We start from the raw sequence: 25,751 nt of genomic DNA, 5'->3' as shown, positions 1-25,751 counted from the left end.
GACCGACTAGTTTATTAGTTTTTATAAGTTTATTAGTTTAAATACTCCAACAATACTACAATACCATACTTCAACTGATTCATTAATATAAAGAAAAAAAGAAATTATTAAAAAAAAAAAAGAAAAGGAAAAACTATACCGAGTGTATACATAACAAGAGTTAGTGTAACTAATATATGGAGGTACTGGGTTTTATTTATTTTATAACTGTAAATAATTGTACATATTAATTCATGACAAGTTTGGAATGTCTGGTTGCATGTTTATTTTTGACTTGAACTAAGATGTAAGCTAAAATTATAGAACATAAACTGAAGATTATTCATCAAAAAAGAGAGGTAAGCCAATGACAACTAATTATCAACCTATATGCATTATTTACTACTGATAGTTAAAAATGCTTAAGTACAAAATTGTAATTTGGCACAATTTAATGCACATGCAAAATAAGTAATTACTGGCACAAAATATGTACCAAAGTTTTATGCAATCCTATGTTCAAAATTTCATGAAGGAGAGTGGTGTACTATAGTAGTGTTTGTGAATATGGGCTGCAACTGATAATATGCAGCTAAGAATATCTAGCAAATATGACCTTCAATGTAACTGAGAAAGAAACTGAAAGTTTATTTGAACAATCACTGGCTCAGCTTGTATTGTTTTTAAATGTGTTTATGATGACACTGACAATACTAATATGGCAAATAATGTATAAACTAGGGACCGTAAGCTAAAAATAATTAGATGTAGCAGAAAGCTTGAATGCACAGTCCAATAAAAAAATGCAGCAAAGGCTGCACAATTTTAGGAAAATATACAATATGTGTATATAAGATGCAATGTCATTGTTGATATTTGAAAAGCAATATTACTTGTGATTTATGAAACAAAGACTTGAGAATGGTGTTAAACTCAGGTGCATTTGCGAGTGCTGCATCCCACTTCTGCATGCTCCTCATTGTGTCTAAAACAAAGAAGTCTGGTTATATTTTTGATACAGATCTTGATGTCAAGATAACAAGATCTGTCAAGACCAACATCACCAAAAATAATTTTCTACCACTTTTAAAAAAATGTCAGTAGTTAGAAAAAGCCCTTTTTTGTAACTCATTCTGACAAAATTGCTCCTGTATTCATATAGAGCAGGTTTGACTTCACCTAATGCAGCAGCAGCATGAGCACAGAAACATTCAAACATCATTCAATGCAGAATCACCTTAATGATCCAACTAATGGAAACTACTTCACACATTGGTCCCTCGGCACATCTCTGATTGTGACTGACACTACACCCCACAGCTGAACTTTTGTTCTAGTATTTCATTTATCTTTTTTACTTTCTTGTAACAAGAAACAAGCAACAGTCCCAGAGAGGCAAATGATGGATCCAGTTCTGCTTCTCTACTGAAATCTTTCAACATGATGGATCGGCTTATGGTCATGCCAGGAGCCCCAACACTTCTCCACTGTTCTCTGCAGACCAGTGTGCTCTCACAGGAAAGAGCTACATGACCACACAAATCATCGAACATGACCCCCATATGAGCCATTGAAATCCCTTAGAGCAGATGTGTTTTTTTCTTCCGGGGCTCATCAGTCTAACATGATAAACTCTGCAATAGGGAAATTAGCACCTGTCAAGCTCAGGAGAAGATGCAGGCTGCATCAGATGAACCAGCAGCGGGTGCAGCATCACCTCCCTCAATCCAGTTAACTTCACTCAAACCTACCAGAGCACCTTCAGCATTAAATTACACAGCTGTTGCTGGTCTCTGCTCAGCCTTCACCACCTCATCTTATTGCGGTGACAAAGTCCAGCCTAGACCGACACCTTTTACAAGCGGTCCCTCTGCTCCTCCTAGCTCCCACTGGATCGGTTTGAGTCTGGTCCCTCCTTTGCCTCAGCCCAGCCTTTGTTTAAGTCCCATTATGCTGGTCCCCATCAGCAGGCCAGCAGAATTCTGGTCTGGCCCCTGCGCATCTCCTCACCCCTCACCTTACCTCTTCAACTGGGAGGCTTCTCCAAGCTGGTGTTCTTGCCCACAGGCAGTGTCTTACCATCAAAGCTGCAGTCCAGCTGTGTAAGAGATCTATGCTTCATGTTTGGCCCTTTTCTTTATGCCTGGTACTGTGTCTAACCAAAAATCTGAACCACAGGGTTTTGAGATCAGGAGGTGGCAAGCAGCCGAACATGAATGTACCACCAGTGTCAAAAAACAAGGGACAAGTCAAACTCAAGGTCAGAAAGCCAAAGATTTAAAACAAGTGCAGCTTTACATATAATTCTTCGCCCCCTCTCTCTCTGTAATCTTGTAATGTTCTTGTAATCTTTTCAAGTGGTTTTGAAAGTACTTCTCCAGGTTTTCTAAAGGTCTTTTAATATATTTTTTAACATCAGCTGCTGTTTCACTTGTTCTCAGTCCAGACCTGACCATTTTCAGAAGAATGAAATGGTCAGGAATATCCTATGAATCATTCAAGCATAAAAATTTACCCTTACTGGAGGGATGGCCCAGTGCTGCACCCACACACGGTAGAGGATTTAACAAAGAACCTATTTTACATGATAAGATGAACTTCTTTATACTTCTTTTGCTGCCACATGCAGCCTGACAGACATGAAGTACTATTTCTACAAGCAGAAAACTCTACATGTCTCAGCATGGGGTGCAGTGTGTCTCTCTATAGCAGATACACTGTACATGAAAGGGATGTTCATCAGAAGTAGGAAAAATCCAGCAAGGCTAACACAGGACCTGAAAGGTGCATCTGGATCTTCAGCTGATCCACCTACTGCCTCATGAGAAATCAGGAGAATTATTCCTGAAAACTACTTTTAAAAATGACAAGAACGCTGGTCTAACAGGACCAAATATTCACCTACAGTCTTGTTAGATGGTTGAAACCCTGTTTTTTGCCTCGTATATTTTAATTCCATTTGTATTCCATGTTTAAATAAATCATTGCACCTTTTTTCTGTTTTCCTAACAACAAATGAAGAAACACGGTGTTGGCCTACTGTATTTAATGTTAACTTATAAACATGGTTACCATCTAAACCACCAAGATGGCCGCCCTCTTTTTATGACCAAATACCTGCAGAAGTTCTCATCATCAGTTGTCACGTATGTTTTGTCTAAACCAGCTCTTCAGAGACAGAAAACTCTTCCATCTCTGGAGGAGGAATCTCTTCACAATGAGACCTTCAACAACCACATGATGTCCACAAACTTCCCCTGAGGTTTGCAAGTCTTTGAGTCGCCTGACTCTCATTAAGGAAAAGAAATAATCAAAAAATCTCAATGTACCAGTTTTTTTTACTAAGAAGATTTTTTTAAATAAAATGTCTTTTTAATCTTCTACTAATTTAATGATCAAAACCCTTTTAGATCATGAAAAATGCACCTTTTCTGATAATCAGAGTGGTTTGTGCCTATAACACGAGCTAATCACCGTCTGTTTCTCACTCTCACTTAGATCCAAAGCTTTGCGGTAAGGAACGCTGAGGAGGGGAAATGTGAGGAAGAGCAGGACATGGTGATAGGAAACTGTGGTTTTTATGGATTACCCTGGATGAGTTGTGCAGTGATGAAGACTTTGTCAGAAATGTACGCTTTCACACCCAACCTTGACATTAGTATGATCTTATCTTTGTAATTGTGGCCATTTTCTGCTCTCTGACCTGCTCAGAGATGATGTTTACATTCACCTGTCTGAAAAAATCTCGATTTCTTAACATTTACTTTTTTTTAATAAACATATTGCAGGTCTGAAAAAAGATGAAACTGCCCACTTTATTATGTCTGCCTTGCTGGTACCGGGCTGGACCCCTTTTTACCTTCAGAACTTCTTAATTCTCGTGTCATAGATTTAACCAGGTGGTGGAAACCTTCCTCAGGGGTTCTGCTCCATATTAGCATGATAGCATCACACAGTTGCTGCATCCATGATGAGAATCTGGTTCTATGATCTACTTCAAGGTTGGGCATATTGTACATTCAGAGATGGTTTCTGTATATCTTGGAACCACTGGTTTATGATTTATTGTTGCCCTTTTATCATCTCCAACCATTCTGTCCATTCTCCTAGTTGGTAAAGCGGGGCAAGATCATTTAGACATTTAAAGACAAATGTAAGAAATGTAAAATGAACCCTAAAATGCACAGGCAGCCTGTGAAGTAAGGCCAGGACAGGGGTGAAATGTTCTCTTTTATAGGTGTTAAAAGTCGTGCTGCGGTGATCTGAACCAGCTGCAGACATTAGGATAAAGACTGACTCAGTCCCACATAAAGTCTGTTACAGAAATCCAAGAGGGATGAAATATAATCATGTATCATGGTTTCAAAGTGCTGCCCAGAGAGAAATGATTTAACCTTTGCCAACAAAACTTAACAACAGCCCAGATTTGGCTGTCTAATTTAAAACCACGGTAATGGTTGGTTTAAAAGTTTCTATCAGGGGTCCCAAACCAACAGATCATCCAAACAAGATCACCTTTGTTTTCTTCTCATTAAAGTTTAAAAAGTTCAGGGTCAACCAAGGTTTAAAATCCTCACAGTGATTCCAATTAACACAGAAGGACCGATCCACCAAATAAGCCTTGAACCAATCCAATGCCCACAAGCTGATTCAAGTAAGATATCAGGATTTGGGATCCACTGTGTCAAAGGTGGCAGTCAGGTTAAATAAAACCAAAACAACACAGTCACCACAACCACATGCCAAGAAGAGATCACTAACAATGTTTAACAATGCTGCTTCAGTGCCGTGGAGAGCTTTAAAACCTGATTTAACACATGGATACCATGTTATTATAATAATAATATGGTTGTATTTTAGTTGCCAGCACACTGATAACATCAGTTCATCTGGTTACTTTTCACCACCCATGAAGAGCAGTTAATCTAGTATAAATAAAGTTGTATGTAGTTATGGCTGCAGATTCTCTCCACACCCCTAAATTAATATTTTGATTGCAATAACAAAACAAAAGACAACACACCAAACAGACAACACATAAAAACAGTAAACAGGCTGCTAAAAAAACTTCTTTTATAAACTGTCTCTTAGGTGGAGTCAGTCCTTGATGTGGTCTTCCTGGACTTCCTTCTCTTTTCAGACCCGAGAAGCTTGGATGTTTTCACCCTGGAACAGCTACAGCAGGAGGTAACAAGATGGTCTGTGGCTAAATGTTGCTTCGTTGTTCCATATGACTGGTTAGTTGTGTTGAAGCAAACCACCAAAACTGGAAAAACGTTGCTTGGGTCTTGTTGGCGTAAACATGAAAACATGGATCCATCCTGTCTTGGACCAACGCTTCAGGCTGCTGCTGGTGTAATGGTGGGGGGAGGTTTTCTTGGTCCACTTTGGGCCCCTTAGTACCAACGTGGCCTGGTTTAACCAGCACAGCCTACCTGAGTATTGTTGCTGACCATGTCCATCCCTTTATGACCACAGTGGAGCATCTTCTGATGCTACTTCCAGCAGGATAATGCACCATGTCACAAAGCTCAGATCATCTCCACCTGCTTTCTAGAACATGACGATGAGTTCACTGGACTCCAACGTCCTCCACAGCCACCAGATCCATTCTATCGTTCATTCTAGCCATTTTTATTTAAACCACTGGTGATTTGCATCCACGTTTTTTGTTTCATTTGTTTTCTCAGGAAACTGTTTGTGATAATTTCAATAATAAAACTTTGATACCCGCCACTAAATCTTAAACGTTTTCTTCTTGGTCTGCAGGAAATCCCAAAGGATAATTTACATCCACTTACTGACAATAAACCTGTCACCAAGGAGACATCTCCACCTACTTCGGATGACAACAGAGCACCTCAGGACCTAATCGTGGATTGTCTTGGTATAAAGTCTGAACCAGACCAAACAGGACTAGCTTCACCACAGAAAGTGGGATCAACGGAACGTGGAGTCGCCTTCTCTCCCCGCTTCTTGTCACACCTTTTAAAGGAATCAACTGATGCCACACCTGAGAGTCATACTAACAACATATTTCCAGCACATGGAGACGCCTACAGTTCTGCTAATGACTGCTTCTTCATCTTGAACATGGCAGGTAGAAAGGACCCCATGGTGATAAGAGCAAGTAAGAAGGAACAAGTTAAAAAGAGCTTCCCAAAAACAGCTGAAGTCACCCCAATGCAGTCGGCAAACTGTGGAAATATCAGACAACCCACTGCGAGAAGACAATTATTTAAAAGTGAGGAGAGCAGGACAGGGACTAATGCAAACCCAGAAAGGCAATTTTTGAAGATGGCAAAGCAAAAAAACAAAAAGCCTACAATAGAGATGCAGAAAGTACAAGTTCCAAAGGGGAAACCTGCTAACTTCTGCAGAGAAATGGTGGAAAATATGACGCCTTTATCAAAAACCCAGAAAAAGACACAGAAGCAAAGGACCCAAACATCCAGAGCTGCAAGTCGAAGAGCTCAGAGCACGGCCACTGAGGAAAGAGCACAGCCACCTCCTCTGGTTAAAGGAGAAACCAAACACTCAAAGACAAAGAGCAAAGAGGCGATCGACACAAAGAAAACTGTAAGAAAACCACAGACTCTGCCTACTGCAAGTCCAACAAAAAGAAGAAAGACTAAAGATGAGGAGAGCTGTGAAGCCAAGGTTTCCAGCATGGTTCAATCCACTCAGATGTGTCCTCGGTCAAAGAGAGAGTCATTAACGGATGAGAAGTGCAGTCAGAAAGCTCCAAAGGAGGGCTGCAAGGCAAAGTGTCCCACTGCAAGACCCTCACTTTCTAAGAAAAGACAGAAGAGAGGTCCTAAATCCTCCATCCAGAGCCCTGAGCCAGGTGAAGGGACTCAGCAACCAGGCGCTGCAGAGCCGGAAACCATGCCTGACCACTTAAAAATAAAAACTTCAAACGGGAGAAAAAAAGCAGGCAAACATGTGAAAAGGAGACAAGGAGAGGCTTCTAGGAAGGGAAACAGAGCAGTTAAACCCCATTCAGCCAGGGAAGAGATAGAGAACGCATGGACGCCAGAAGAGGAAGAGGGATGTAAACAAGGCAGAGCGGCTGGTGCTGATGCAAATCCACCGGATGAGTTTGATCAAGAAACAAGGAAGAGCAGCAAAGACGGGCCAAAGGAGAAGAAAGCCAAACCCCAAAAGGAAAGAAAGCTCCCCAAAACTTAAGTGACTTGTCTAAACTGAATATACGAGTTTCTCCTTCAATTATATTTAATGCTGCACACATTAGATGCTGGAGGAAAACGCATCGAATAAAAAGCAAATGAATTCAAACTGATTTAAAAAGATTCACTTTATTGCTGATGTAAAAATTCACAAAAAACATGCAAAAACTGCTTCATTGTCAATCATCTTCTAGATTTACAGAATTTAGTTTCTTTTCACACAAACCGTTTCCCTTCACAAAAGGTCAGGAGTAAGAAAACCAATAAATAACATTTTATGGCTTCACCAGCTCAAAAACGTGATAAAGATTCATTACAAACTTAAAATATAGCTGTTTTCTCTCTCTCACACACACACACACACACACACACACACACACACACACACACACACTTCATATAGAGAGCAAACTTTGGCTTGTCAGTATCTGTGCAAGTAATGCAAGCTTTAAAAACAAAAACATGACATTAAAAGAGTACAAAAATATTATTTTGCAATTGAAGACATTATTAAAAGTGATCGGAGACTCCGGAACCTAAAACGTCTCATTCCATCTTCTTGTAGTGGAGGGACCTGTTGTCGTTAGGCACAACGCCGTTGTTGTTCATAGCTTTTCCATTGGTCAGGGGGGTGAGTGACAGCTGAGAGCCCGCCTCCTCGGCCTGCAGGTATTCACTCACCACTCTGTGGTAGGTCGGGTGGCTCGTCAGCACTTGAAGCAGATTTTCTGTTGTCAAAATTATTAGTCAGTTTACCATCCGAAAGTATTTCTACACCCTTTAAGTGTGACTTTAACATGAACATTTCAACTGCCTTAACTCTGGAGAGAGGGAACAATCCTGCTAATAAAGGTTGGTTCAAACAGCTGAACAGCAGTCGGCATAGATTTCATATTCTGCCTGATAGTGTTACACACTAAGGGGCGCACCATTACCCATCACACATCTGCAGATACTTACCTTCAGTAAGCCGGCCCTGACTGGACACCTCAGCGTAAAGTGCAGCGGTGCTGTGCTGAGGAACGCCCAGCAGCGCCCCCATGAGGCCCGACAGCTCCTCTGCAGCCAGGCTGCCTCTGCTCTCTCTGGCAAACAGCTGCAACAGAGACCGTGCAGTCAGAACAGCATAGGCCGTTACCTTTTTAAAATAATTTCTTAATGCACACACGATGTCACTTTCAAAAGGCAAAGAGGTTTAATTAATAAAAACACTGCAGTCCCGTCAGAGGAAACCCAATTATCAGGAGGATACTAGGACTTACAGTGAAAGCAGTGTGAAGAAGAGACTGAAAGCTGATGGATCCAGTAAGGGCTGAAACACTCAGGTACACCTGCCTCAGGTCCACCGTTTCATCCTGAAGACGGACACAAACAAGAGATAAAATCTTTTCTTGTAAGCAGACACTGAAATGCTGCGCTAGCCTAGCTACAGCATGAATATGTGGAAGCTGTACAGCTCGTTGTCAAGCATCGCTTTTAGAACAAAACGTCTGAGACTTGGTGGCTAATAAAGTTCCTTTCGCTCTCAGTAACAGGGAAGCAAACTCAAAGCAGCTTTCTCTAAACTTCCTATCAGTATTAAAGCTGAACTGGACTTTTCTGGAGCAACTAGGGCTGCTAGTGTTTATCATTTTTATGGATAAACTTAAACTTCTAGCTGTATTCTTAACTGGATAGCTAACAAATTAGATGCTACAATTTATTACTAGTCATGTTTTCAGAGGGTCTTCATTCACAACAGCTGTTCAAAGCCGAGAAGACATTTAACTGAAGGTTATCTTTGGCCAAGAAAAGATGGCTAAATGCTCTTTGTACTGAATATTTAATTCCTCTTAATGCGAGTGTTAATAGATATGACCACAGCTGATGTTTGTTTCCAGATAAGAAGCTTAAAACTAACTGGCAACATCATAATAAAGAAGCCATAGAAGCTCAGAAGACGGCCAGGTCCTCATTACAGAAGCAAAGAAGCAAAGAAAGAAATGCAGAGAAACGACTACCTTGGAGAACAGGCCACAGATATGGTCGGCTGTTTGTTTATCTGTCAGTGAGAGAATAGAGGCGAGCTCCTCTGCCGTGGCCTTTGACTCCTGAACTCCAGACTGACACCTGTCAATCATTCTGTTCAGCGCAACTTCCACCTCATGCGCTCCCAGACTGACGGACCAAGACAAAGAGGACAGTGAGGAGGACAAACCACAATCACAGGGGCGTGGTTCGTTCTTAATGAGATCCTTTCTTACCCGTTTTTGTGCAGCAGCGACAGCGTTTCTTTGGCAGGAGACTCGAGCGGCAGAGAGAGACCGCCCAGTTTACTCACAGGAACTCCGCTCTCCATCACATAGTCTGTAGCTGGAACGCCCAAGGCCCTGAAGCACAGACCAGCACCACGTTACAGAGCTGACACACAGGAACGTCGAGCCTTGAAAGCTTCAAACTGTGACCCCATCGTTCCTGTGCTCCAGCAGGAAAAAATGGAGGTCGAGCAGTTTACTTTTCTTTACAGATAACAGATAATAAAACATCATCCTTTGCTTCTTACTTGGCCATGAGCTTCTGAACATTGTCTGCATACAGACTGGGGTTGCTCTTCTCCTCCAGGGAGGGGTTGTACACTGGCAGGAACTACGGCACAAGGAGAAAGCAGCGTAAAGCCACAGCTTCAGCTCCGTAATGAGGAAGGGTTGAGACCGAAAGCACACAAAAACAATCCTTCATGTTGAATGAAAAATGTTGCACTTGTCCCAAAGGAAGACGGATTTATCTGAATGTTGTTTGAAATCCCAGAGAGTTCTGTAACAAAATAAAAAGAGAAATCTCTGCATACACCAGGGCTGGGTGAAAAGGATTACATAAAGAGATTCATTTTAGCTAAATGACTATACGTCCATCATTTTTTAAAAAGGCGAAGGAATAAACTGATGACCCGACAGCCGGGCAGCGAGGCGGTCCCACATTCATATACACGTTCTGATTTACGTGCAGAGAGACTGACTTGGTAACGTATTAGCAGCTGTATAAACTGACTTGGTAACGGATATTTTGGGTCGTTATTAACAGCTGTATAAACTGACTTGGTAACGGATATTTTGGGTCGTTATTAGCAGCTGTATAAACTGACTTGGTAACGGATATTTTGGGTCGTTATTAGCAGCTGTATAAACTGACTTGGTAACGGATATTTTGGGTCGTTATTAACAGCTGTATAAACTGACTTGGTAACGGATATTTTGGGTCGTTATTAGCAGCTGTATAAACTGACTTGGTAACGGATATTTTGGGTCGTTATTAGCAGCTGTATAAAGCCGCCCCGTTCTGCATACGAGATTAAGATTGTGTCCTCAGCAATACGGCAGAGAACTGCTTCAGTAATACTGCATCATTTCTCTCACGCTCGTTCATAAGGCCCAACATCTGTAGAGGAGTTGTGTATGTGGTTTGTTTCAGGGCGAGAAGCAGCAGTCGGGGGGGTGGGGAAGGGTCGGTTGCCCTCTGAATCCAGAAGTGGAACCACAAAGTTGTGTTACAGGCAAGAAAAGTGCACAACTTTAGTCCCTTTAATTCTAACATTAACTTTATAAACTATAACATGTAATCACATATCTCATTTACAATTACACCACTCACTCAGGGATTTTCAGCTTTTTCTATGATGTCAGAATGTACCTAAAACACACCAACCCACACAGATTAACTTAATTTGACTTCCTCCAAGCTTTTGAGTGCACATGTGCTTCTGTTGTTTAAGCATTTTTTGCAGAACATGTTCTCCAACAAGGTAATAAAACTACAAACAGTCGAGATATCGCCCGACCACAACTCTGACAGTAACAAGATGTTTGCTTCTGGTCTTACAACCAACAGTGATGACGGATGGCAGCGAACACACCACGAACGTACTGCTGCAGGTAGAAAATAATCTCACCTCCACAGTCATGTTGGTGTAGAACTGTGAAGTGGTGTGCCACAGTGCCTCTGTCCTGATGGAAACACACACACACACACACACCAATGCATTTCACTTTTAAAGTCAATATTTTTGGCAGTGAAGAGATGAAGCAGAAAAACACACAAGAGCCCAACATGTAAACAAAAGAGGGTCCAGGCTGAACCGGATTACAAGTTCAGAAGGTAAAAACTTCTGAGAGTTGGGAAGATGATTAACCGGGCAGAACATACAAAAAGCACATTTGAGGGTTTAATAGTGCTTTAATAGTTTTTTCTGTGATGGTTACGAACAAAAACACGAACCTTTTATCTGCTCACACCAACGTCTAAACGAACGGCTTCATGCTATGTGTGATGTTAATATCTTCCCATGTGAAGAAATGAATCTGCTTCTGAGACGGATCAGTTTCCACCTGCTACGTCTCTGCATTCATGCATCATTTGTGGATAATTAGTGTCACTCGGCTGCCAGACACTGATGATGGAAGTAATGTTTAAAATAAATGGACCTAGTTTAGAACAAAGTCATTTTAAAAGAAAAAACTTGTTACCATTATTAAATGATTAAATTTCCAAATTCATTAGCTCGCCAAAAACAAACTGATAGACCTTTTTAAATCTAATACAAGAGCTAGCTTGTACAATAACTGCTGATATAACGAAGGTTTACGGCCAGTAAGCCAGTGGCATCCCAAAACGTCCGACTCCAGTTTTCACATTTACACCAAAAATCCTGCAATTCCTGCATAACTGACCCTCCTCCACAGAACCGCACCCAACAGCAGAAAGCAGCAGCTTTTATGATGGCCAGCGTGTAATAAACACAGATAAGACGTATATGGACTGAAGGGCTGAGAACTCACCAGGTTGTTCCTTTATATGTCCAGCGAACGGTATCCTGAGGGAGAGCCAGACAAGGTCTAATCAAACAGTGGAACCCATTCTGTTAAAGAAACTTTATCATAGAAAAAGAGGGAGTGTTTTTACAGCACACACACACCTGAACAGTCAAGTGAACACACATAAGAGACATTCAGACATGCACCTACAGCCGGTTAAAATGCAGTAAAGCAACGAGGAAGCAGCAAATGATGCGACTGCAGATGGAGCCGCTTCTAAAGATGATGAACTACATTAAAAAGTGTTAATACTCCTTTCATTTAAGCTGTAACAGCACCTACAAGCGTTAATCTACAAGTCTCCTAATTCTGATGTCTCTCTTGTTAATAAATCATCCCCTTGCAATATTAATACAACTATACCCAAGTAATTTCTTTTGTTTCATTATACTGTGCTTCAGTTTTCTCCAAAGTCAGAGCGCTCCATAAACAAACTGCATGTGACTCGTGAACATATGACTGAACATAAATTACTGAGACCTACTTCAGTATGCAGCACTGAAAAAGGGACTAAATCTGTGCATGAGTTCACTTACTGGAAAAGCAGCAATACCTCTAAAGGGGCATTTCTATCCTTCAATTACTCTTTTACATTTCAAGGTGTGGGATTTAATAGCACAGAAATATATATGTGTGTGTGTGTGTGTGTGTGTGTGTGTATTCATTTATTTATTTATTTTTTAAGTAACAGTCTCACTGACATTCGCATAAGATCAGTTACCAATTCAGTGGATATAGTCTTTATATTCCACATCCTACACTTCTTTTTGATGCTAAAACCAGCCACAATAAGATAAATTTATTCTCTAACACATCTAAAGCCAGCACTGACACGACGCCTTTAAAATTAATTTACAAAAAGCTGCTGCAGTACGAAGGCAGGAAAGCTGTAAAAATATCTGATCGGAAAAGTCTGCTGATTCTCAAATGCATTTAGTTGAGTCCAAATTTAAAATGATTCCCCATTAAAAGCTCATTTGAATAAATCAAAGTTCTTACTCAACTTCTACCATCTAGTTTCACATCTGTGTGTTTTAAGAAAGCTCCTTGCATGTCTGATTGATGCTGATGTTACATAATCCACATGGGCAGGGACCTATCCTGACAGAAAAACCCTCCACCCATCTGGTTTTACTCACCAGCCTGTTTGGGTAATGCAACAGAACAGGTTGGACAGGGACTCCAGCAAGAAAGGCACCTGATGACAGAGAGGAAAAGACTGGAATGATGGAGAGCGGCGCCTCGGAGGAAGGCGTAGTCAATCATTAAGCCGCGGTGCCCACGCCTCTCCTAACACGCATTCCTACATGATGTGTGCAAACAGCGTTCAGGCTGTTCTGGCTCTGCCATCAAGACAAACCAGACGGGACAGGCTTGTTTCTGTGTGCTTTACTGCAGATGCTCACCAGGCTTGAATTTCAGGAGAGCTCGGCCATTAGTCGTCGTTCCCTCAGGAAACATCAGCATCTAAAGAAGAGTCAGAAAATGTCAGTTTGCGGCTGGAGGCTTCGGTTTCCACTCGCCAGTGAATTTACAGCCACGTGGCGGCCGGTCCTTCCCACAGGAAACAGGGTGTTGATGGAAACTTGCATGTAAACCAGTTTAATGAGATCTTGTAAGAATTGTGCTAGTTGTACTTTTTTGCATCTTCTTTCTGAAACGGGAGTCTGTCGAGCACATCTCACCTGTGGCCAGTAGCCATTAGAGGTCAGCCTCTCATTGAGCTGGGTTACTGCCTTCTTCCTCGACTCTGGGTCCTTCCTGCTCACGAGCACAGACTGGTTAAACTCCAGGAGAGCTGAAACAAAATTAAATATAAATACATTCAAAATGGTCTCAACACTGGAGCCAAAACTAAAAAAAACAAGCAGAATAAGAGTACTAAGAAAAGGAAAGCAGGAAGTACCCGAGCAGATTAGAAATGAACTGCTGAACAGAGTGACTCACTTGTTTATCTTCAGGCTTCCTTACATAATTGTATTTTCCTCCAACTTTTCTGCTCCTAGTGCTTCTGTTAGCATGGCTAACAGCTGGAGAAGTTTTCTTCTCTCTACTACACTGACTGAAACGTATTATTAAGCCATGCCAACTTTCTTTATAAAGCAAGACGTGGTGAAGACTTTCTGAAAGTAAAAACTCTCATGAAGATAAATGAATGACTATATATGTATACTACTGAAGTGCAGTTTTAGGCAAAATGGATTTAATCTCAATTCTTGTTGAAAGTTGAATTCAGCTTTCAGCTTAGGTTTGTTTTGGAGTTTAGGTCTGCTGCAAAATCCAGATGTTTGCTTAAAGGAGGTGTTACTTCAACACGCATCAGGTGATATATAAATGACAACTTTCTCATTTTAGACACCACTTTACACCAGGGGTGCGCAAGTCCAGTCCTCGAGATCAACGATCCTGGAACCCTTCAACACGCAGAGTCAAAAGGCTCAATTCCCTCCTCCACACGTCATTCAGCTCTGCAGACGCCTGGTAACGAGCCAGTCACGTGATTCAGGTGTGTTGGGGAAGGGTTGCCTCTAAAAGTTGCAGGATGGTGGACCTTGAGGACTGGACCTGGGCCCCCTGCTTTACACTGAACATTGTGGAGCATTTCTGCTATTAGATCAGCTTAAATGCTGCACCAGTAATTTAACTACTACTGATGTGTCAAGCCTGTAAAAGACACATCGACACGAAAAAGAGAAAAACCAGAAAGAGACTTTTCCTCGTTTTAGAAAACACAAATCCACTGAAATGCAGTCATTTACCTCCTATGACCGGCAGCTTGGTGTTCTCCGACCGCGACACCACCGTCGCCAGCTGGGTTGGACACAGAACCAGCATGTCTAGGAAGGTGCTGTGGGGCGCCACCACCAGCACTGGTGCCTCCTTTAGGTCAGCCCTACGACCTTTGACCTTCACCCACAAGAAACCCAATGAGAAGAACACGGCTCTGCTCAGAAACAAGATGACTGGGTGGAAAAGCCAGCGTCTCCAGCCCGTTACAGGCCGAGAGCGCTCCTCCGCAGACAGGCCAGCCAACCGTAGCCGGGCAAGAGGCCACATGAGGAGGAAGAATAAGGCGGTGAAGGTGATGCGTAAAGGGAAGAGGATGCTGCCGAGGATGATTCCCTGTAGCATCACAGGAAAAGACATTAATACTGGAACATTTTACAGAAAGATCAAAAGTTCAATAAAGCACAAGGCTGATAAAAACCCTGCTTTATTTTGTCATAGTTGTACAAACTGAAGCCAAAACTCTAGAAGTTTGCACCATGTAATATGGCGACTCCATCAGGTGCAGCAACCATCCGTCTGCCATGCAGCCCAGCCTTACTGGTGCTCCGGTCAGGATTGTGCAACTCTTTGATATGTTATCAGTCATGTCTGCTCATGCCAGAAAACATTTATGACTCGTCTGTTTTGTTTAGTCAAAGAACAGTGAGAGCTTCTTTCTTCCTAAATGTGTTGAATTTAAAGCTCCCGAGAGAATCTGAGGTGTAAAACTAAAACCAGAAACACCACAAAAGTTCTGAAAAACTGGTTTTTTGGAAAATCAAAAACTTCACCATATTATCAGGGCTATTATACAAAACAAGCAAATAAGAAAAAACAAAGGAGACTGGTGAGGATTGTTGGGCTGATTTAACACTCAATCTCCATCCATCAATGAAATCCAAGAAAAAAACTCGTATAAATAGTAGAAGAAGTAGAAGAGAAATCAATTAACTCCCATCAGTTTAATCAATGCTCAGTTAGCTTCAGGTGCTTGCATGACTTCATATTATGGTAAAGGTTATGTCTGTTCATTTAGATTATATTTAACCATATTTTATAATTCTTCTATTTATTTTAATTTTCTTTCACTTCTAAATCTATATGCGGCGCTTTTAGCGGCTCTAAGCGCAGCATCGGTTTAAAAGCAGGAATAAATAAAATAAATAAAATAAATAAAAAGCTTACCCGGACCCTCTGGGCCGCGGTCAGTTTCACCTCGTGGATAAAAGGATGCGGATACTCGTTTGTCTCCATGGCTACCAAACAATCCTTAAAAAGGTCAACTTTTAAAAGCGGGAACGAGCTGTGTTCCCTTATCGTTACCGGAGGAAAGAACGTTTTTAATTACAATAAAAAGCGTTGACAGCTTTCTCTAAAAGCTAATAATTAAAACCATCAGGTGGCGGCTGGAGTCTAAAAGATGAACTTGAGAAGAGGGAGAGGAAAACAAACAAAACCAGCACCGCAGCCCCAGAAACTTTTCCTCCTCTTCCTCACATGGCGCACAAGCCGTCATCTTCCTCCTCTTCTTGTAGCCTCACCTGTCCCGCCCCCTCCCAGCCGACAGCCCCGCCCACATACCGAGCTCCGTTTACCGCACGGTTCACGAGGAGGCAGGTCACAGTATTTCATATTTAACGTCATTTCACAGTGAAACGTCATATGTTCACGGCATGTAGGAAGAAGTTCAACAACATTACTACAAACTCGCACACATAAAAAAAAAGGCATTACAAGTAACTTTCAACACGTTATCTGGGGTTTTAAGTGAGTTTTCCCTCGAGCTTTACTCAAGGCTTTACTTTACTTTTAACCCGCCGCTGGTGGCTTCACATTTGGCTGTACGCAGGTTCATTTACAGCGTCTCCGCTGCGCATGCGCACTAACCAGAGACCAGATCCATCATGAATAATAATAATAATAATAATAATAATAATAATAAATTTTATTTAAAGCGCCTTTCAAGGCACCCAAGGACGCTGTACAAACAAATAAAAGAAAACATTAACAGTTTAGGAAAATGAAACATAAACAATACAATTAAAAACCTAAACATAAAAGACAGAGTGGTGAGGAAGTGATTGAAAATAATGTTACAGACAGTATCCTGTTCTGAAAAGATGGTTTGAATTTGGAAATGAAGGTGAGGAGAGAGTCGGGATTGCGGGGGTCAGGAGGAGAACGTTCCAGAGCTGGTGCTGAGGCGGGCAGGAGGGACAGAGAGATGGATAGAAGAGGAGGAGCGAAGACATCTGGAAGGGGTGACTATGTGGAGAAGATCTGAGAGGTAAGGGGGTGAGAGTTTATGTATGGATTTGTATGGATGGAGGAGGATCTTGTATTCTATCCTGTACTTAAAGGGAAGCCAGTGGAGTTCTTGCAGGATGGGAGTGATGTGATGAAAGGAAGGAGTTCGGTGATGATGCGGGCAGCAGAGTTCTGAACCATTTGGAGTTTCTGAAGGGATTTTTGTGGGAGGCCAAAGAGGAGAGAGTTGCAGTAATCCAGGCAGGAGGTGACAAGGCTGTGCACCAGGATCGAAGTGGTGTGGGGGGTGAGGGAGGGGAGAAGACGGCTGATATTGCGCAGATGGAAATAAGCTGAGCGGGTGATGTTATTGATGTGTGAGGTGAATGATAAGGTGCTGTCGAGGATGACACCCAGACTCTTGACCTGAGGGGAGGGGGAAACTGAGGCGCTGTTGATGGTGAGGGAGAAACTGTTAACTTTCGAAAGGGTGGATTTGGTGCCAGTGAGGAGAATTTCAGTTTTATTACTGTTCAGTTTTAGGAAGTTGGTGGTGAACCAGGATTTTATTTCCAGGAGACAGGCAGAGAGGGAGGTAGGTGGGATTTGGTTTACAGGACAGGTAGAGCTGGGTGTCATCCGCGTAACAGTGGAAACAGATATTAAATTTATGGAAGATGAGACCAAGGGGGAGGAGATAGGTGATGAATAGAAGAGGCCCCAGGACAGAACCTTGGGGCACACCAGTGGAGACTGGGGAGGGGTCGAAAGTGAAAGATTTGAGTTTGATGAACTGAGTGTGGCCATTGAGATAAGACTGGAACCAGAGAAGGGGAGTGGAAGTGACACCGAGTGAGGAGATTCTACTGAGGAGGATGGAATGGGATATGGTGTCGAAAGCAGCACTTATGTCAAGGAGGATGAGAATGGAGAGAAAACCAGAGTCAGCTGCGAGGAGAAGGTCATTGGTTATTTTAATAAGGGCTGTTTCGGTGCTGTGACGGGGGCTAAAACCAGATTGAAAAGGCTCATACAGATTATAACACATGACACCTGGTCAAGGGAGTCAAAGCAGTCCCTTCAGATTAAGCCAGAAAAAGAGACTAAAAATGTAAAGCCTGACAATAAATAAGAAAAAATATTAAATATAGGAAATACTTTGTCAAATTAATGAATAAATAAAATATTTTAATTAGTTTAAGTAATAAAAAGCCTATATTTAGGGTTTAAATTGGTATTTGTTATATGTGGGGGTTTAGGGGTTTCAGGGTTGCAGTGTATGCACCATGTGTTTGCCACTATCATTACAGTTTTATTGTTTAAATTGTACAATTTTAGAAAATACACAAGCTGCAAACATGATTTCAAACCTCCAGTGCTTAGCACGACTTGTCAAAGTCCCACAGAAAGGTCTAGAATCACACCCCCATGGGGTCAGAGAGTCAAAGGGTGATGAAATGCAGCTTCAGGCCCCCAGGCCATAATCTGAACCTGGGCCTTCATCCATGGAACAACCAGCTGAGCTGCATAGCAACCCAAGTTTCACAGCTTTCATATTTGAAAAGACACGAATCTTTAAAGGACACAGGTTGAACAACTTAAACTGGAATTTATTAAACAATAACTTTTATAGAAATTTACAACTGAGAGTTTAACAGTAAATTCAGGAAAACCATCCGAAGTCTGGAAGCTGCAGTATAACTTTGGAATGTCTAAGCACGGATTTGAGAGGGATAGCTGCTCTTTGCATTCTGCCGCTGGTTTTCCTGCCCACCTTTCCCTCCACTTCTTCTCCCAAGTCTGACAGAAGGACAAATGGTCAAAGCTGCTGATGGTTGGTAAACAGAGGAATGGGTTGTACCATCTTTCTGATCTCCAAAAGATTAGAATATCCTTCAAAACTTCATTTATTTCGATAATTTCACTTTAAAAGGTAAACTAATATGTTAACACAACGTGAGATATTTCAAGCATTTTTTTGTTTTAATTTTGATGACTAAGCCAAAGAGTCGAAACCTGGTTCAGTGATGAAAGTGCTCGTTTACTCGGCAACGCCCCACAGAGAAGAGACACCTGAGACGATGCAGAAGAGCTGCAGGCTCCTCCTGAAGCGTCCTGGTCTTCATCCCACCCAGCAGGACCACTGGCAGGTCACATCCAGGCCACGTCGCATGGCGGTCTGAGCTCATATGCATGACTGTACTCGTCTAGAAGGTCAACATTTCTTCTAAATCCCTTTTTAAAATTGATTTCATGTAATATTCTCATTTTCTCAGATTTTTTGGCTTTCATAAGCTGTAAGCCATCAAAATTATAACCAGTAAATGCTTTAAATATCTCACTTTGCATGTAACCAGTCTAAATAATATGTTAGTTTCCCCTTTTTACGTTGAATTACTGTCAGTTTTGCACGATAAGTGATGGAAGTAGCACAGCTTGTTCTATAAGCACATGTTGTTTTAGGTGATGGGTATGGTTTGGTATCCTGTGAGAAAAGCTGTGATGAATCACCGTCCTCTCGGCCAACCTGCTGCTACTGGCCGGTCAGGTTTTGTCTTTGGTTTACTGAAGCTGCCTCTTGCTGAGAAGAAGGAAAACAGAAAGATGACATCACACATGATGACGCTAACCAGTGAGTCAGACAGGATGCTGATGGGGTTAAATGCCTCCTCATTATGGTTTTATTAAGCTTCTGTTTTCCACCTTTGCTGCACTTTTTGTAACACTGACATAAAAGTGTTTGATTAGATTCAGTTTGAATGTAGGAATTACTTTAACAATTATGATGAATGAAAATGAAGCTGTTGAGACAAAGGTGATCCTCACAATGTCATTAAGGGATTAAAACTGGAGGATTTATGTCCAAACTTTTGATGGATCCTGCATGTAGATAAACATGCATCAGTTTCTAAAAGAGAAATCAGTGTTTACGGACTAAACTTAGAGAGTAAAGGGAAAATGTTTTGGTTAATTATGTGCATCACACTCTCCATATGATTTCACACACTGATTTCACACAGTAACGTCTCAAAACGATGTGACATCCAGAAAACATCTTCTATAATGCATTTATTCTCAGATACGACATGTTAGGATCCTGATTAATTCATTTTATGTACCGACCTGTTTCTAAAGCTAGCCGTTTATCAGTGCAGCTTAACTTTCTTACAGGAATCCATTTCAGCCTGACAACACACATCCTGCATAAAAAGCTAACTAGACAATTTACAAACAAGAAAATCATTTTAGTTCAGCAGCTTTTATTTTAATATATTTTCACAGGAAAACAATCTGCATAAATTAAACCATCCTATAAATTAGAAGAGGTTAGCACATGTAGCTGGTTAGCATGCTAAATCAAGCATTTACTACAAACTGAGAAACAAAGACAAACCAGGGGGAAGCATTGCAGCAGACATATTACAGACGCTGGGCTTATTTAGATAAAACTGTTATTGATTAGCTGGTTTAAGTTTATGCTTAAAAAAAAGACAAACTCAAACAATCTGCCATTGTGTACTTAAACGTGTAAAGTTACAGCATCATGGTCTGCTCCAGTTGAAAAGAAGCTGTATGGAGGATCAAACCGTGGCTTCGAGCTGTGCCACACAGTCTGCTGCAGATTTAGGAAACGTGGAGCTTGTTGTAACCGCTCTGGTCGAGTCTGGATCAGGTGCAATCAGGAAACAGCCAAAAGTCAGACTTCTGCATCATGTCAGCTGTGGCAGGCGGCCTGGAGGGGATGTACAGGCTGTAACGGGGCATCTGAAGCTGGTCCTCGAAGGCCGCAGTCCTGCAGGTTTTCCTCTACCTCTACAGATAAATCTGATTCAGGTGTGTTGCAGCGGGAAACATCTAAAACCTGCGGGACAGCGGCCCTCAGTGACTGGCCTGGGACAGCCTGGTGAATGACCTCTGCAGATATCTGGATCCTGTGTGTTTGCTGGCTGCTCTTCACAACACCATCCCTCCTCCCATGATCTCCATCCTCTGGATGACAGACAAACATGTAGACTTCACCGTCAGAATCTCAAGTATGTTAATATTCCATCTACTATTATGCAGCTGAACTTTTTCTGATCTTAGTTTAGGAGTTCACATGGAAAACATTTTAAATGCTTGGTTAAGTAAAGAAGGGCGCTGTGAATTCATTTAAAAACATTAATCAGCATCAAGACCTCTGACAGACGACGTGACAGGTGCTGCAAGTGACCCGTGCTGGTTCCAAGTTTCATACAAAATCTTCTTTAAATGTTCGTATTGTCTTACCAAGCAGCAGCTACTTCAACCTGCAGCTTTCAAGTGATTTGAAGATAGTTTGTTTCCTGAAACATGAAATGTTTGATGGAAAAATCTTCATGAAACAATCAGTAAAAATCATTTCCTTAAAGCTTCTGTTGTCTTTTGTATCTTTAAAACTGGTTCAACAGTCTGTAGAAGTTGTCTACAACTCATTCTTCCTGAAAGGGTGTTTTTACTCTGCTCAGTCCTCTTCAGCCAATCCCCACGGGTTTTTTTAGTCGGTGCATGAAAACAGTTTGAAATAGTCTAAACAGCCTTAATAAGACTGCCCCTGGAATCAGACTATAGCTGAAACTGACCTTCACCTGGGGTCAGACTGGGTTCCACAGTCTTCACAAACACAGGGTATGAGTGCCGTCTGTCTGGCCCGACTCAGAGGAAACTTAACCTCAGCGTTGTTTTCTAACAGCGCATGAATATGAAGATACATGTACATGAAAAGAAGACATGGGAGGGCTACACCTCCTCACCAAAACAGCAAAAAACTGCTCAGGTTTTGACAAGCATGACAGTTTGCAAGCTTCTGGCCTCTAGATTGCTGAAGCTGATGTGCATCTGCCCGATGTGCCGTAAAGACTCCCGGGACACTGCAGGATTCCCAGAGTCCGACGACCTGACAGATCAGAGCTGTCTGGCAACGCAATACGAAACTTCCACATGGTGCAATGAGATGAAATTAAGACCTCTTTCACCAGTCTAAAGGGATTTAAAGATAGAAGATCAGCTAAATATGTTTGAAGGTTGAACCAGATCTGTGCTCACAGCATGCTGCAGGTATCAGGTTTGTGTTCCTGTACGTTACAGTTCTTCTGGTATTAACCTCCTGGCACATGATTTCAAAGTCCTTTTACACCAGGTACATCCCGCCACCTGCTGACCTACAGCATGCAGGACAGCTAACGTACACGGTTTAAGAAAAATGATATCTGCTGAGAAGAAACAGCTCCATTCATTATGTAACAAATCCTGTTAATGTACCCAGGTCAACATTTTCTGAACAGTTTTTGAGTAAACAGAAAGCTGCTGAATGTTTTGGACCTTACCTGAGGCGGTTCTATGAAAGCCAGCCAATCAGACGAATGTGTTGGAAGCAGTCCCATCGACTGACACTTGTAGATGGCCAGTGCTGAGCCCAGAAGGTTACCGATCAGGTAGACGAGCCCCTGGAGCCACTGCTGGCTGGAGCTCTCCAGCAGCTTGAAGGCTGAGACAAAGGAGGACAAAAAGATGAATCAAGACAGACATAAACATGAAGTCAGCTGATCGGAATCAGATCACGTATTTAGTAAACAGCACCGAGTAATAATAGAAAAGCTGATACTCACTGGCAGACATGGACATAAGAGCTTGTATGGGCCTCCAGGCCATCATGCAGACCATCATGATGGGGAAGATGGAGATGGTGTTGCCCGACATGTACATGATGAACAGATTCATGGGAATCTGTTTTAGGGGCCCGAGGGCCACATCCCAGCAACGCTTTAAAGAAAAAACACAAGTTGTTACTTAGCAACAGACATACCTGATTATTTTTCCTCTTAAGCTGGATTTGTACCTCATTCTGAGGTCGGTTACGGCGTCACCGCCGTAGACTCTGCATAGGCTTGATGTGCACCTCTTCCAGACCTGACGTGCACCCCTGCTACGCAGCACAGTCACGCAGAAGTACTCCTTTCTGATTGGTCAGTTTGTGATTACATGTTTCCGGATTTCTGGATCCTCTCTCTGAATATGGGCGGTCACCGCCATTTTTAAAAACACACAATGTACCGAGCGGACGAGAGGAGGTTATGAAATATGCCTGCAATGCTGCACCGTGTCGGCCACTAAAAGCACGTCTAACCGCTGTACCGCCGTGTTGTGGGACTTTATCAGCTGCACCCATCGAACAAACTAACAACTTTCATTCCTTATATAAGGCCTATACTTATACTTTATATACATATATATATATATATATATATATATATATATATGTATATATATTTTGCACAGCTAGGGCTGCAACTAATAACTATTCTGATGGTCGATTAGTCACCAACTATTAAAACAACTAGTCGACCAATCGGATTTTGTATCTCATGATTATTAAATGGATCTTATTTCTCTTCCAGCTCTGAAATCTTACATGAGGTTGTTATGTAAGTTCCTCCTCTTTAAATGTTCGAGCGTTGCAGACGTACTTCCGTGGTACACAAGGTCCGCTTTACAAACCTCACATGTATTTTATTTATTTTGTAAGTTTAACATGAAGTTATTTCAGACTTTTGACGTCCTCTGCTGCCGTTTTGTTCCCTGGTCCGTCGCCATATTTTTCCCCTGGTGAACTTTATTTCTCATGTGCAACTCTCAGCAGAGATAGGAAAAGAAGACGATGTCTCACTCTGTAGTTTTTTTTTTTTTTTGACAATAGTCGACGGGTAAATTTGTTGTCGACTATTTTTATTGTTGACAATGTCGACTAATCGTTGCAGCCCTAATTTCTACTACAACATTTATATGTTCTTATTGTTTTAAAAGTGGAAGCTGATTAATGCCAAGCATTTTATTATCCCTACTCATGTCTCTTTGTTAGTTAAAAAAAGGCAAAATCAAATGAAAATGAATTTTGTAAAGGCAGATTAACTAAGAACTAGTTATAAAGAATTAAATTCCCAAAAACACATTCATGCAAAAAATCCAAATCAAAACAAAAAACAACTCAACACTGGCAGCATTTTTACAGAAAAAAAAACAAGTTAACGGGTTGTAAAAAAGTGCAGGTGAATATTTCCTCACCTTCTCGACCAGGTTCTTGTCCGTCTCCTGGATGCTGGTGTCTGGAACGGGTTTCTCAGAGTAGCCGATGGGATAAACGACATCTCCTTGGCCGCTCTGCCGATCACGACTCCTACAATGCAGAAAACAGTTTTTAAGCTGTCTACTTTAAGGCATTTGTCAGCAAATGCCTGCTTTAAGAATTTCTAAAGGATCTAAAGGAGGTTTAAAGGCCCAGGCTGTAGGATGGATTGATGTGAATTACAACCCAATGAAAGCTAGTGTGGAGAATAATGAACCTCTCAGCTAAATATAATTAATCAGGTACTTCCTAATAAGGTTTCTAAGCGGGTATATGCTGACAGAAAATGTCAGGATGGAGCAAAAATATTTAAAAATTCACAAGTCAGACTGGCAAGTAGTGCAAATGTGTTTTCTTCCCACTCTGTGTCTGTGGACCTGCAGATTGCTGAATCAAGTGTTATTGTGTGTTTCTGCCTGCCTTGTGTTGCCCAAACTCAGCTCCAGGGCCCACTTTATCCTCCGGGTCCCGCTTCCTCCTCTTGTGGACAAAGCTCCTCCTCCTTGTCCCCCTGGAGACGCCATAGTAACAAACTTCACTGCTGGACCTCAGAGACAGAAAGTACCTGCAGAGATAAAAACAGAGGATGAAAATAATATGATGACCTAACTAAAACCAACCTACTTGTAAAAAAGCTCTCGAGATTAACAGTAAAAGATTTGGCTCATTGTTATGGTGAAAGCTCAAAAATAAAAAAACTGCATTTTTAATGGCAATTTACAGCAGATATCTGACAACTAACCAGTGTAGAAGTGTAGACTGATTACAGATTCGTCTTTATTGATCATGTAAGTGCTACTTCCAATGAGTTTTAGATCAAGTACATTTTCAAAGCAACCAAGCTTGAATAAAACCCACCAGCTCTCTATCAACACTTCACTGAAGAAAGCTCAATATGTTGGCTGTAATTTAGATAATTTAGATATTAAGATGGACGTTTATGTGACTTGTCTGCTTATGTATACATATATTGTACGTCTGGTCTGAGACTTAACAGCTAATGAAGCTTCTAAAGACTTAAATGTCCAAATGGCATCGTGTTCAGCTCGGGATGTCTCTGAAATACTTCACGTGTTAAACACCAAGAACTGGCTTCAATTATTTTATCAACGTCAAAATGTCTCAACACAAACACAAACACACACACACACACACACACAGCCAGCTCGCGGTGCGAAGCAGGACGTTAATGTCGATGTTATGATGATGATGAAAAACACTTCATTCAGACATCTTAAACATAGGAAATAGTAATAACGAATAAGAAAAAAAAACACATAAATGTTTGAAAAGGAGAAGCTTATTCAGCCCGCCCTCATTACATTAACTGTTCGGCACTTTGGACATTACGTAGAAAATATTTAAGACGCCACGACACTCAGGACTTACCTTATAGACTCATTCAAACCGCTATTTTTTATTTTAATTGATTAAAAGCGAGAGTATCTACTAGCACATAGAGCTAAAGTCAGGCAGGCGGATGCTGCTACTTCCGGTCCCGCAATGATGACGCAGCTACGCTGCTGATGCGGATATTGCGTCATCCCTACTGCCCAGTATATATTTCCGAAAATAAAA

General features: G+C 41.5%; 3 protein-coding genes and 1 long non-coding RNA gene across 4 annotated transcripts; 2 read left to right on the top strand and 2 right to left on the bottom strand.

Annotated features, from left to right (window-relative positions):
• Positions 1–275: 275 nt before the first annotated feature.
• LOC121640760 lies at positions 276–3,222 on the top strand. Its single transcript, XR_006010568.1, has 4 exons — positions 276–338; positions 1,352–2,081; positions 2,158–2,239; positions 3,146–3,222. It is a non-coding gene; the product is annotated as an uncharacterized LOC121640760 (long non-coding RNA).
• A 304-nt stretch (positions 3,223–3,526) lies between these two features.
• LOC121640759 (serine/arginine-rich splicing factor 4-like) lies at positions 3,527–7,271 on the top strand. Its single transcript, XM_041986621.1, has 4 exons — positions 3,527–3,608; positions 5,071–5,166; positions 5,749–6,000; positions 6,091–7,271. The coding sequence occupies exon 4, from the start codon at positions 6,094–6,096 to the stop codon at positions 7,168–7,170; it is 1,077 nt and encodes a 358-aa protein (XP_041842555.1). The 5' UTR covers positions 3,527–3,608; positions 5,071–5,166; positions 5,749–6,000; positions 6,091–6,093; the 3' UTR covers positions 7,171–7,271.
• Positions 7,272–7,279: 8 nt separating this feature from the next.
• lpcat4 (lysophosphatidylcholine acyltransferase 4) lies at positions 7,280–16,302 on the bottom strand. The gene is made up of 13 exons (XM_041986620.1): positions 15,971–16,302; positions 14,776–15,139; positions 13,702–13,814; positions 13,423–13,483; positions 13,156–13,214; positions 11,981–12,015; positions 11,095–11,149; positions 9,712–9,794; positions 9,413–9,538; positions 9,170–9,326; positions 8,432–8,524; positions 8,130–8,265; positions 7,280–7,897 (listed from the first exon to the last, which is right to left on the bottom strand). Exons 1-13 carry the CDS (start codon positions 16,037–16,039, stop codon positions 7,716–7,718), a joined length of 1,533 nt encoding a protein of 510 aa, XP_041842554.1. The 5' UTR covers positions 16,040–16,302; the 3' UTR covers positions 7,280–7,715.
• Positions 16,303–20,272: 3,970 nt separating this feature from the next.
• emc4 (ER membrane protein complex subunit 4) lies at positions 20,273–25,687 on the bottom strand. The gene is made up of 6 exons (XM_041986574.1): positions 25,563–25,687; positions 24,594–24,738; positions 24,113–24,224; positions 22,660–22,813; positions 22,378–22,538; positions 20,273–21,022 (listed from the first exon to the last, which is right to left on the bottom strand). Exons 2-6 carry the CDS (start codon positions 24,695–24,697, stop codon positions 20,987–20,989), a joined length of 567 nt encoding a protein of 188 aa, XP_041842508.1. The 5' UTR covers positions 24,698–24,738; positions 25,563–25,687; the 3' UTR covers positions 20,273–20,986.
• Positions 25,688–25,751: the final 64 nt, after the last annotated feature.

Source organism: Melanotaenia boesemani, chromosome 5, assembly GCF_017639745.1.
Source record: "Melanotaenia boesemani isolate fMelBoe1 chromosome 5, fMelBoe1.pri, whole genome shotgun sequence".
NCBI classification, from domain to species: Eukaryota; Metazoa; Chordata; class Actinopteri; order Atheriniformes; family Melanotaeniidae; genus Melanotaenia; species Melanotaenia boesemani.
This window is presented reverse-complemented; position numbering and strand designations above follow the sequence as displayed.